Below are 13,249 nucleotides of genomic sequence, written 5' to 3'. Positions count from 1 at the left end.
CTTCTTTTCTTTGATCTGAAAAGATTTAGATTTTCTGATGTGTATTAGCAGTGGTTTGAGCTGTGTGTGTGTGTGTGTGTGTGTGTGTGTGTGTGTGTGTGTGTGTGTGTTAGGGCGTGCGCTAGTATGTGTGTGTGTGTGTGTGTGTTTGAAGCCTGTCCAGCCAGTCTGTCAGGTTGAGCAGCGCTCCACGTTATCCTCCTAATCTGAAGTAAATGACAGCTTAACGTGGGGCTCTGACGGATCCTATTACCTCTGGACCACGGAGCGCTTAGAACCAGGTCGCAGGGACCGCACCCCCCCACCCCCCACCTCCTCCCCCTCCTCTTTCACCAGCTCCTCTCCACCACATCAACCCTCTCCTCACCTCCATCCCCTTACAAAGGTTATCCGTCAGTCGATAGTCTTTAGTGCTCTCTGCCCTCCTTCGCTCTTTTTCTATCTCGCCCCCCCCCTCCTCCTACTCCTCCTCCTCTGTAGCCTTGGCGGGGTCGTTGCCGGACACAAATCGATCACAGGCTGTGCGTGTGTGTGTGTGTGTGTGTTTGTCTGTCTGTCTCTTTATGTGTCTGTGCGTGAGAGCCACACCGGACATAGTCAGGTTATGTCTGATAGCTGGCGTGCATAGCAACTACGCTCTCACAGCTCTGCAGCGCACAGGTTATTGATTCTTTTGATAAAACAATAATGAGTTTAGTTTGTACAAAAGGAATTAAGGAGTCTGTCCTCTCCGATATTTTGATAGAGTTGTCACTAGGGATGCCGTATGTCAAGCACTCAAGCACATCACGGATCATTTGATCTGTTCTCAGAAAGTGAAAATAAAGACAGTCGCACAGTTATAGGAGATATTTTGGTAGAGCTTCCCTCTTTATGCCTTCTCTCTCTCATTTTCTGTCTCTCTCTCTCTCTGTATTCAGAAGATGATTCTCAGCCTGACAGTAGCAGCTTTCTTCGACAGTGTAGCATATGTTATGGTGAGTCACACACTGTCTGATTCAACACACACACACACACACGCAGTAGGTCTTTCAGGGTGTGTGAAAATGTTGCCCTCTGCTGTCCTTCCTTCCCCAGGGCGATTACCATCCAGAGGGATCGCTGTGTGACTTCCAGGCCTGGTGGTTGACTTATTTTGGTAAGATACAAAATGCATTCATAACACCTAGTGAAGAGGTAATATATCACCATGCAAAAATAATACTGCTTTCTCTAGTTTTTGTTTTTGACTTGAGAACAAAATGTGTTGTGACACCGGTGGCTCTCGCGCAACACCGTCCTCCATCTTTGAGCTTTTGAAAATGTAAGGAGGCGGTTTGTTTCCACAGCAGAGAGTACGAGCCCGGAAAGTTTTTGAAAGTCAGAAATCTCAGTGTCTGTTGAAGTAATCGCTGAGTCACTGGTACGGACCAACAGCCCTATCCAACCCCCACAGATATATTATGGTCTGTTTGTGCTATAGAACAGTAAAAATCTTGGTTAGTGCACCTTTAATGCCGCAATAGGCAACTTCGCACGTCGGCGGCCCCAAATGGTAGCTGTTGAATTTTGAGGACTTGATTACTCAGAAATCATGTAATGTGACATCAGTAAACTGCGCTTTCCTTGGCCATAAATTTCTTCTTCTTAGTTTTTGGCGGGTGGAGGAGAAGAAGAGGTTCAGCTGTCGTCGTCGCTGCCGTTTAGGAGACCGTTTTGCATTTCGCTCTTTAAGTTTTGATTTACCACTTTCTGTTTGAGGGGAAGATTTCCTGCCAGTGATCTTACCTGGAACCAGGTTTTCATTTGGATAAACTGGGCAAATCCACAAGTGCTCAATTAGGGGGAATGTGACGCTTATTCCTGTTGCAGCTCCACTTTGTGATTTACGCTGATGAGACGGGTGGTGTGTTTTTATATCAAAAATCTTGCCTGGCGCAGTTTTAAGCTTCACAGGTCGCACGCCGGGAAATGTGTCTTATTCGCCTTGCTGGCTTTCGTTGCAATTACAGCCCCTTTAGCCTTGATTAGCTTTAGGATTCTTAGTTAGGACTAGCTGCTAATAAGACACTTCACCAGGGCTGTTTTATTGGTCTCACAGGCAGATACACACACGCACACACACACACACACAAACACACACACAAACGGATACAGGGTAATAGGCAGTGAGTTAGTGCTGCAGGGTCGGTGCGTGTCACCTCGGTTTATCATTAGGATCCTCAAGCTGAGGACAAACGGCTGTACATAAACACCGGCCGCACAGCCACTTTGTTCTGTTGCAGAGCGTACAGTCCGGCGGGATCGCATAGCACGGCTCCGCTTTTAACTCCCGAGCCATAAAAATTTATGAAATGTATTTAAAATCGAGCTAGATGGGAGCAGGGGCAGCATCTGGACAGGCGGCGAGGCTTAGCTGTAGGTTGTCGAGTTAAAAGTTAAGCCGCAGCCTCTGTCTGGTTATGTAAGTTGTGTTTACTATCGCAGTGGCTGATTCTGATTGATTGGGATAATGACAGGGGGGGGGGGCCGAAACTTCTCCTCTCTCAGTCACCGCACGCTATCCCTGCACTTCATCGAGTGTAAAATGTGAGTGTGCATTTGTATATTTCTCTCACACACTGACGGTTGTGTGAAACGGAGTATGTTGAGTATGTGGCTCCGAGAATCCATCACTCTGACGGCTGGCCCTGCCTGTCCTGTCAACTACAATACAGACACACACACACACACACACACACACACACACAAAGGGAAAGGGCTGAATGCGGTGACAGAAAAAGGAAAGCGAGTTTTCTAGACCCTCTCCCCTGTCTCTTTAACGTGCATTCATTCCTTCCCTCTCTGCTACCTGCACCTCCCTTTTCCCTTCTGCTTTCTTCTCTCTGCTTTCCTTTTCAATTTCTCTCCACTCGCACCGGTCCACTCCATTCTAAACTCTCTCTCCCACTCTCTCTCTCGCTTTCTCTTTCGCCCCCCACTCTTGCGTTATCTCCCTCTGCTTTTCCATAGTTCATCATTATCTCTCTCTGAGCTCCCCCTCTCATCCATCACCATAAGCCACAGGTTTCCCTCATATTACTGCAGAATGGGCCTTCATTTATCATACAAGTGGAACACGTGCATGCACGCACGCACACACACACACATACACGTGTGTGTATGTGTGTGTTCGGACACACACTTGCAGGTGCGCGTTATGTGGCAGGGAGCTGTGTTGTATTGTGACCTTGCTGCTTTTCTGTGTGTGTGTGTGTGTGTGTGTGTGTGTGTGTGTCCCTGCAGACTGGAGTGCCTTGGCCTGGGTTTGCCTCATCACATTGAACCTGTACCTCAACCTGGTCAGAGAGATGAGCACCAACAAATACCAGATGTAAGTGGACGGCCGTCTTTTAGTTTAGTTCCTGGCTGTTTTTTTTTCTTTTCTGTTTTGTATGTCTACCTCCATGTCTCCTTTGTCTGTATACTGTATATGTCTTCTTTTGCTTTTGCTGTACGCCTCGCTGTGTGTAAATCACCAGGCGCTTCCTTGTGTATGTGTGTGTGTCACTTTGTGTGTGTGTGTTTGGACAGACGGAGCATGTGTCTCCCCCCAGAGCATTGACAGCCCCCCGCCCCCCACCCCTCCCTCCTCCTTTTCTGTTCCAGACAGCCGACGCTCTAATTGAAAAGGGAGAGAGTGGCAGCCGTTAAGTGTGTGTGTGTGTTTGTGTGTGTGTGTGTGTGTGTGTGTGTGTGCACCCATCTTCACGCTTTGTGGCTCTATGTTTCTGTCGCTCAAACTCCCATGAGCGCTCTCCAGTGTGAGTGTGAATTTGTCTGTGTGTGTGTGTGTTATATTTTCTCATTTTCCGTGGCTGGCGTGGAGCTTTTGACACAAACGCATATCGTTAAAAAAAAAAAAAAAAAAAAAAAAAAAAAAAAAAAAGCCTTATGCACATTGCGAGCGGAAAAAAAATTAGCAGTTTTAGCAAGTTAGCGGTGACTCTGTTTGCAAAGTCAAGTGTGTTTGTTCACGCCCGTATCCTGTAGATGTGCTTATGTGTGCACATATGCCCCCCTTTCTCTGTGTGTGTGTGTGTGTGTGAGGGGGCCCGACTGGTAAAGGGAGGTGGTTCCCCCCCATGGGAGTTTCCCTGCATCGATTAGCGATAAGCCAGACGATATAATGGCGGTATAACTCAGAAGGAGACGGCTTTATGGGCGCAGGGAAGGGGCCGGCTGGGGGGCCGAAATCGCTCCGCTTCAGAGCCTTATCAGCTGCACACCTCTCATGGGTCCAGGGGGAGTAAGGTGGGAGGAGGATGTGTGTGTGTGTGTGTCTTTTTGTATGTGGCTTGTCACACACGGCTGCAAAAAGCAAGGTGTGAAAAAAAAAAAACCCCACAGCACTTTAATAGATTGGAGCGTAGCGAGGAAAGGGCGTCAGGGGGGCTGTCACCCGAGTGTATCAGCCGTGCATAGGTAAGCTGTATGTGTTTACGCAGGCGGATATGCGGCCGTGCATGCATGCACAATTACCCCTCCACTCCCTCACCCGCCCACCCTGACACACTCACACACACACACACACACAGACACACACACACACAGCGAAGGCACCGTGCGATGGTTTATGAATGAACGAATCGCCAGAGGAAATGGAGAACGGAGGATGGATGATTCGAGAGCGGACGAAGTAGATGCAGAAGGGGGGTGGAGGGATGGTGTGTGTGTGTGTGTGTGTGTGTGTGTGTGTGTGTGGTGGTGGGGGGGGGGGCGGAAGAAAGGAGCCAGGCGCACTGAATATGCTGCGCACAGAGGACAGAGAGATAGAAATGAAGCCGAAGAGAGAAAAAAGAAGTGGTGTGAGGCAGTGAATTCAGAGGGAAAAAAAGACAGATTGAGCCTCGAGAGAGAATACTATATGAGCTTGTGTGCGTGTGTGTGTGTGTGCGTGCGTGTGCCCGCCCGTGCGTGTGTGTGTAGGTGTGTGAGATGCGGAGCGTAGCAGTCCTGCTGTGCCTCATTAAGCCCATGTTGTGCGGCACTCCGGACCTCGTCATCTCCCTCTCAAAGCGCTGCGAGTGTGTGGTGTATACGTGCCGCGGTGTGTGTGTGTGTGTGTGTGTGTGTGTGTGTGTGTGTGTGTGTGTGTGTGTGTGTGTGTGTACGCGCGTGTCTCTCAGTGTGTGCGCTCGACATTGATTTCCTGACAAGCCTCCTCCCCCCCTCGGCACGCCACAGATTGGCAGCACTGATTTCACCATTTGTATCCTCTCCTCCCACCACCATACGCTCTCTCTGTCTCTCTCTCTCTCGCTCGCTCGCTCTCTCTCGCTCGCTTGCTCTCTCTCTCTCTTTCTCCATTTCTCTCTCGCTCGCTCGCTCTCTCTCGCTCGCTTGCTCTCTCTCTCTCTTTCTCCATTTCTCTCTCGCTCGCTCGCTCGCTCGCTCCCTCAGTTGCTCGCTTGCCTTCTCCCTTTCCTACTGTATCTCCTTTTTTTCTCGCTTCTTTGCGCGCTCTCTTTCACCCTCTCTCTTTAGATCTATACATTCCCCCTCTCTCTCTCTCCTCCTCTCTCTCTCTCTCTCTCTCTCTCTCTCTCTGGATCTATACATTCCCTCCATCTCTCTCCCACCCACCATTCTGTTCTATTTACACCACCAGTCATCTATCTTTCTCTACCACCTCCCACACATTCTCACACTACTGTCCATCAGACAGAGGGAGGGGGAAGGGGAGGGGGAAGGGGGGCGGGGTATAATGTGCCCCAGCGAAAGACAGAGGGAGAAAGTGTGTGTGTGTGAGTGTGCGTGTGTGTGTGTGTGTGTGCGGCTGGAGAGGGATTGAGTGCGTGTCAGCCGCGTCGCCACCGCTCGATTGACCGCACTTGGAACAAGTCAGGGCAGGACTTCCACTCTATTGACCGGGCGACGCTGTACGCTCTATAAAGTATCGACGCCCACACCCGAAGACACTGGAGCGCACACCTCATCTGTCTCACACACACACACACACACACACACACACACGCTAACAGCCCTGCTCAGTGACGGTGATTTTTCTGACTTCTTAGATGGCCACCACTGATCTTTTCATTTCTCATCCCCCCCCCCCATCTAAACCAGAGGAGGCTGGTCCAGAGAAGATAGGAAGGACGACCCCGCCAATTTTTGTAACCTTTATTTTTCAGAATTGTGTTGTTTTGTGTTGTTGTCTTGGTACAATAGAGTTCATCGCCATACATTTTTTGGGGCCGTCCCCTTTTACCCCAAGCCCTGTCCTCTTCAACGTTTGGCCTCCACAGAGGGAGAATCCATAATATCATCGACAAACATCCCGTGTGTGGTTTTGATGGAGCCGTCTTCTCCTCACATCATCTTTCCCGTATTAGTGAGGGGAATCACGGTTTATATTACCCAGACCAATCGGCAGTCTAGCTTTTATAGGCATTTTTTTCCTGCACCGGAAAAACAACCTCCGAAGTCAGTGCCAAGGATGGGAAGAACCGAAGAAGAGAAGAATCGATTTAGGTATAGGGATTTTACTCAGGAGCGCAGATCCCTAGGTCTCAATGCACATAATGAAACAAATGTCTCCCTGTTTCCAGGTGGTACCATCTGGCGGCGTGGGGGGTGCCTCTGGTCATGGCCTCCCTGCCTCTGGTCAAGGGCTACTACGGGCCGGCCGGAGCCTGGTGGTGAGTACGGCCGCCGCTCCACCTTCCGGCTGCGGCGCGGCTCCTTTGTTTTGTCGACCGGCGGCGGCGCGCCAAAATCAGCTTTTTCTGTTAAATATCCCTTCTTTTCAAGCGAAGGCGTCAGCTTTGGCTTCGTTCCAGCGCTCAGACAGGCTCCCTCCCTCATAAGTTTTTATGCGCTAAAATTGGCAATTATCAGCACATCTTTGAACAGTAAAATGCCCATTCAGGCCCTCATTGCTCGCGTGAATAGGAAACGCATTATTTGTTTGGAGGGTAGTTAAAGCAAGGGGGAAGAGGCCGAGAGCAGAGGAGAGGAGGCGGCGGAACGAGAATTGGGACAGAGCCTTAATCTCTGGGCTCGGCTCTCTCTTTCCACTCTCGGCTTATTAATAGCTACAGCTGCACAGCTTTTTCCCCTCCGCAGTCACAGAAGTCTCTCTTCCGCTCTCGCTCGCTCTTTCCTTTGTAACCCCCCCCCCATCTCTCTCTCTCTCTCTCTCTCTCTCTCTCTCTCCCCAGCTGGATCACAGACGATCACGTAGCCTGGAGATTTGGGATGTAAGTAGACCCTTTCAGCCCCGCCGTCAAAGCTTTCCCCCCAGAGGGACTGATGGGAAGGAGAGAGTGGGGGGGGGGGGGGGGGGGAGGTCTGTCCCTGCGGAGGAAAGTGAAAGGGTTGCATGTCGGGGGAGCCTGCGGGGTTTTTTTCTTCTCAGTGCAGGGCCAAGAGTGTGTGTGTGCGTATGAGTGTGCGCGCGTGGATGTGTCCGTGGCTGCCTTTGCCTTGTCAGATTTAGGGGAGTTGCTACACTGTGTGTTTAAGTGTTTAGGACGGCTATGAAGGATTATGCCTGTCTACTGCTTTCTGCAACTGGCCCTAAGTCTGGAAGGGCTCTGCCAATCCCCCAGCGCAGACACTTAAACACACACACACACACATGCACACATGCACACACAAACACTTCGCTATGAGCCAAGGTAATCGTGTTGCCGCTCGCAGCATCAGCAGGGAATCAGTCTTGCTAAACAAATAAACAAACACACACACGCAGACACACTCACGCAGACAAACACACGTGCGCACACACACACAACGCACACACACATACACGGAGCGACGCGTAGCTATCAGCCGCGCTAAGCGCTGAGCCTGTGTCTCTTTTATCAGCGCTGCTCCGCTCCCCGGCTCTTTCTAGTTTTCCACGCCGCCGTGGCCCGGGGGGACGAGCCGCTCAGAGGATCAGGGAATCTTCATTAGCTCTAATTACATCAAACCAGACGAGAGATTAGAGGCCGAGGCAACGCCCGTCAGGAAAACACACACACACTCACACAAACACACACACTGACACCTAGCAGGGGAAGGAGGAGGAGGGCAGGGGGCGACAGTGTTGAAGGTGAACGGTGGAAAGACTGGGAGGGAGACAGTCAGAGAGAGAAAGAGAGAGAGAGAGAGAGAGGGAATTATTCCGAAAGAGAAGGAAAGTGGGGCGGCGCAGAGCGACGGAAAGGCGAGAGGAGAGCGAGAGAAATAGAGATTGCCCTCCTCTCTGCCCACGCCCCGCAGTCTGTCTTCATCAGAGTTCAGCGAAGCGCGCAGACAGGACAGAGGAGGGCGGGGGAGGACTGGAGGAGGGGGGGTGGGGGGTGGGGGGGTTGATGGGAGATGGAAAGGAAAAAAAAAGAAAGGAAGGAGAATGAAAAGCAGAGGACAGCGTTGAGACGGGGGTGCAGAATTTCACCGGTTGAGTCAGCACTCGGAAACACTCGAGCTGAGTCACCGCACCTCATCGTTTCCCATCGCTGTGTATCATCGCTACGGAACAGTTACCATTATCGTAAGAATTTCTTGGCAAATGTAATTACCCATAAATATATATATCCATATATAAATAGCATCGCCTCTTTACTGTGGCAGAGAAGGAGATTGTGCAGAAATGAAAGGATATGATAGCCTGGGTATGAGTTAATGAAAGCAGTTACATCCGGTCGACTTTGTTTCAGCGAGATACAAGACAAGTTTTACCCAACACACCCTGCTCTTTTCCTTCTCCTCCCTCTCTCTCCCTCTCTCTCTCTTTAACGCGCGACTTTGACGAAGCGGTCAAACAGGTAGATCACAATCTTTCACTCGGCGATAGGATCTCCTGGGTCGGAGTTGAAGGCCGCCGTCGCGCCCTTTTATCGGCCCCCCGCAGCACTCCCATCTCCCACCCAACACTTCAATTAAGGCCGCTTTCGTCCCAGCCTCATCCTTCACTTCAGAGCGCCGCTGGAGGGAAGGCCGAGCCGGGGCAGAGAGAGAGATTGTGTGTGTGTGTGTGTGTGTGTGTGTAAGAGAGTGAGTGTGTGGGTCGGCGCGGGAGGGTCTACCTAGATTTCTCCCGGTTGCAGGCTTTCCCACCCTCTTTGCTCGCTCTCTCTCTCTCTCTCTCTCTCTCTGCTGTCACTCCCTCCATCTTCTTCTAAGCCCTCTGCGGTTATCCGTCTTTCTGTCCGTCCGTCCCCCCCCCCCCCCCCAGTCGCTCTCCGTCTGCTGCAGTCTTTCTCTGCTATTACACGCTATTCCTCTCATTCTCACTTTGACCTTATCCCTCTCCCTATCTTTTTTTCCACCCCCCACCTCCCCCCTTCTCTCCCTCTCATTTCTACTCTCTCTGGTCCTGACCCTCGATCCTCCATCATCCATCCCTCCCTCTATTCCTGTCCTCCCTTTTATCATCCCTCTGCCCACTCCCTATCTCGCTCGCTCTCTCTCTCTCTCTCTCTCTCTCTCGCTCTCCCTCCCTCTCCCTCTGTCTGCGTCTATTTCGTTCTCTCCCCCTCCGTCTCTCTCTCTCTCTCTCTCTCTCTCTCTCGGGGTAGTGCTCAGCTGTAGAGCACAGCGGACTCTAATGGCAGATCATTATCATGCTAATTAGAGCACTTTGTAGCTGCCGCCCGTCATTCTCTCCTCCTCGCCCCCCCCTCCCTCCCTCTCCCACACGCTATCGTTAAAAGGCCACCCTCCCCCCTCCCTCCCTCCCTCCCCCCCCTCCCCCCCCCCCTCCTCCCCCCTTCCCCACTCCCCCACCCACCCCCACCCCCATCTCTCCATCATTAACGGGACGTGCGCTGGCGTAATTGGACGCCGTTTATTCCGGAGAGCGGGTTATTAAATCACACCGAGGTGACGCTCGCTCAGGTCTCCCTCTGAAACGCTCTCATCACTCCCATCCCATTGTCAGGCCTGCGCGGAATGCGCGAGCACACGCACACATACACACACGCTCAAAGCTGTTTTTCTTTGTATAATCATGTTCCGTACAAGACTTGAGGGAACATGGTGTATAAAGCAGCCTTTCCCTTTTTCTGCTAGATCTCTGCTCCGAGATGAACGCCTACCCATCTCGGATTCCCCTGCCAATAAAGTGTTTAATTTGATAACGTTCACTGAGTTTCTCTCCACCCTGCCGCGGGGCTTGACAGACAAGTGTGGACGTAGGGTAAATTAGGCCAAAGACCTGATATTTGTCTTTTTGAGATGCTGCTAAAAGTTGCTGTTTTTAGCACACATGCCAAGGACTTTCAGGAACGGCATAGGACACATAGTCCCACTCGGTCCTCCTCTGGTACTGCGCGTCTGTCTGTATTTATGGGTCAGGAACCGATCCAGACTCTCTGTGTTGAATGCCAGTTGGACTTTTTTAAATGCCAATATTGTAACTTTTGCTCATGGTTTTTTTTTTTTTTCTGGATCATGATTAGGCCTGTAATTACCCATTGTTTTGCTCTACTTGCTGCTGCTCTTCTGCACCGTCCGATATGTTCGCCACGCAGCTGCATGTGGCCGATGCACACCTCCTTCAGCCAGGTGCTCAAGACGCGGGGAAGCAGGGTGTAGCCTAGCAGGGCTGCGACTGCTCAGGGTTAGTGAAGCTGAACCAGAGACGCGGTGGCCAGGAACCTGTCTATCAAAGCGAGACAAAGGCCTGTTGCGTGATTAAAGGGAGAGGTTGAAACTCCTCCGAGCTTACATCACCTCCCAAGAGGTTGCATAACACAAAGCTGCCATTCCAAAAGAGCAACTGCCCCCCCCATCCCCCCTGATTCCCTTTCATCTGCTCAGGAGTACCTGACATATTCTTCTCCCCCTGCACCTCCTTCAATTGTCAACCCTTCATCCCATAGGAATGCCATACATTTATTTTGCTCTCCGTCTCCCTCGCTCCTCAGTCAGGTCTGTTCTACATGTAATACTTATAAATAAATATATATATATATATACTATATATACTGTATGTATATATATGTCCTCGATGCATCAGCCGTTGAGCGTAATGCTGTCCACCACTCCCACAATCTCACCTACTCCTGAACTTACTTTAGTTGCTGCACTCATACTAGTCTGTTCCCCAGCAAAATCAGCAATAGTGTAATCGCAGTGTTCTTTCATTTGAAGATGGAACAGTGAGAGAATGTTATAGGAATGAATATATGTAGGTGGGGAGGTCATAGTGAGACTGAAGCCTCAGATCAGAATAAACAGTTGTCCAGTTCTGCACCAAATCATTTCTAATCTCATCATCAAATGGGTTTCTGTGGTCTAATGTTTATCTATTTGGGAAGTCGTGTGAGAGGTCATATGAAACTCCATTCATGTGAAACTGTACTGTATGAATTATAAATTGCATGATAATAATTGAATTCCAGATTTTTTCCATGTGGTATCCAGATGGCCCTTCGGCCTGAGGGTAGTCCGAAACTACCAGGAGGCCACAGAAACATCTAAATATCACAGACAAAACAACAGGAATCATCCTTTAATGTCCGGCCCTCGTTTCGAGGTCGCTCACCGCCTGCTCATGTCTGTGCTTTGCAGATGGTACGTGCCTCTGTTCAGCCTCATCTTCCTGATGATCTGCTGCTACGCCAGGATCATCTGCGTGGCCAATGAGAGGGTGAGTGCTCAGCGTGCGTCCAATCAGCGCCAGCCCCCAAAAAAGCGGCTGGGACCGAGTGCCGGCGGGCCATTTAGCTGAATCTGAATCCACTGTGACCTTTTAGGAAATTGGCATCAATAGTCTCTCTGAAAGCTGAGATAGTACCCTCGCTGTGTGTGTATGTGTGTGTGTGTTTTTTCTTGTATTTCTATACTTATGAGGACCAAATGTCCTCACAAGGATAGAAAGAGAAGGAAAATCATCCAAAATTAGGACATTTTGACGGTCCTCGCTTCTTTGAGTTGCGATTTTAGGGTTAGAATTTGGGTTTAGTGTTAGAATAGATTAGAGCTTTAGGTTACCTCACCTAAGTTACATAATGAATGTAGTCAGTGTGTGTGTGTGTGTGCATGTATGTGTTTGTGCGCGCCTGTGTGCATGCATGTGTGTTTGTTTGACTTGCACACAGAACTCCGAGGGCTCTGCAGTTCAGGGCCATCAGGGCGAAACTTCCCTCCCTCCTTTGTGGTGTGTCTTTCTCTCTCTATCTTCCTTCTTCATTCCTCCTCTCCCTCCCTCCCTCTTGGCTCATAGCTCTGTGTGGTTTGCCACGGCGAGGGTGCAGCAGGAGCCCGGAGGCAGCATTCCACAAGGTTCACATAGCTGCCATTCCCCCGGCCCGATGACACCTCACACCGCTGGTCACAGCGCCAGTGCATGGCCGCCTGCACACTTGTGTTTAGCCCTACACATGTGGGAGCGGATGGGGGGGGGGGGGGTTGTGAAAGATGATTCATCATATCACCAAAAAGAAGGAGGGAGAATCTAGGTGAAGTCAGCCTCACAACAAAGCGTCGCTGTAAATGTTAGCATTCTCCGTACGCGTGGCGGAGTGACCGATGGGACAGTGAGACAGGATTTCGCAGATAGTCGGCTGCAGACAGACAAGAGCGGAGGCAGACATGCGAGTAGCTGAGGGGAAGGGAAGGGAAAAGAGACCACACCAGCCCTTTATCATGGATGTGATAAAGAGAATAAATGAATATAGCTGGTTTGCAACCTGCATCTCATAACTCATTCTGCTCACAGCACTCGGCCGTCCCTCTCTCTCGCTCTCTATCTCTCTCCTCTCTCTCACTGTCTCTCTGTTTTCCTTCTCATTTTTTCCCCTCTCCCCCTCTTTTTCCTTTCTGCCTCCATCTCTCGCTCTCTCTCTCTCCCCCCCCCCCCTCTCCCTTCCCTCTCCCTTTTTTGCTTTCTCTATCATATTTATGAAGAGCTCAAGCCTTATCTCTTTTCAGCTGCAGGCTGTCTCACTTGAAAGAATTTCAAAAGCTTTGAAGCAGGGTAGGTGGCGACGGAACGGAGAAAGGGATAAAGAAGAGGAGGCTCTGAAAGAGGGAGAGAGAGGGAAGAGAGGTGGATGTGGCTGGACAGAGAAGTTTCCCCACTTTCCAGAGGCATATTGAAATGGTGTGCGGGGGGGGGGGGGGGGGGGGGGGGATTTGTGGGAGAAAATGACTGTGTAGCTCATTAGTTTACCAAGTCCAAGTCATTTCCATCAGATTATTAGAAAAATGTAGACACATTCTGAGTGACTGTGTGAGCTCGTACTAACTAGGGGGATTTGAAAGCTAATGAGTCATTATCTGGCCAGACAGA

The 13,249-nt window shown here is 50.4% G+C and overlaps 1 protein-coding gene across 1 annotated transcript in view; it reads left to right on the top strand.

The window, feature by feature from the left end:
- LOC139930395 (cyclic AMP receptor 1) overlaps window positions 1-13,249 on the top strand; it is a 43,036-nt gene that overhangs the window by 4,059 nt on the left and 25,728 nt on the right. The window contains exons 4-9 of the mRNA XM_078286224.1: window positions 921-977; window positions 1,078-1,138; window positions 3,265-3,352; window positions 6,573-6,662; window positions 7,185-7,223; window positions 11,527-11,605. Coding sequence (XP_078142350.1) covers window positions 921-977; window positions 1,078-1,138; window positions 3,265-3,352; window positions 6,573-6,662; window positions 7,185-7,223; window positions 11,527-11,605 — 414 coding nt within the window. The remainder of the gene's footprint in view (window positions 1-920; window positions 978-1,077; window positions 1,139-3,264; window positions 3,353-6,572; window positions 6,663-7,184; window positions 7,224-11,526; window positions 11,606-13,249) is intronic.

The sequence above is a fragment of the Centroberyx gerrardi genome, chromosome 10, assembly GCF_048128805.1.
Source record: "Centroberyx gerrardi isolate f3 chromosome 10, fCenGer3.hap1.cur.20231027, whole genome shotgun sequence".
In the NCBI taxonomy this organism is placed as follows: domain Eukaryota; kingdom Metazoa; phylum Chordata; class Actinopteri; order Beryciformes; family Berycidae; genus Centroberyx; species Centroberyx gerrardi.
This window is presented reverse-complemented; position numbering and strand designations above follow the sequence as displayed.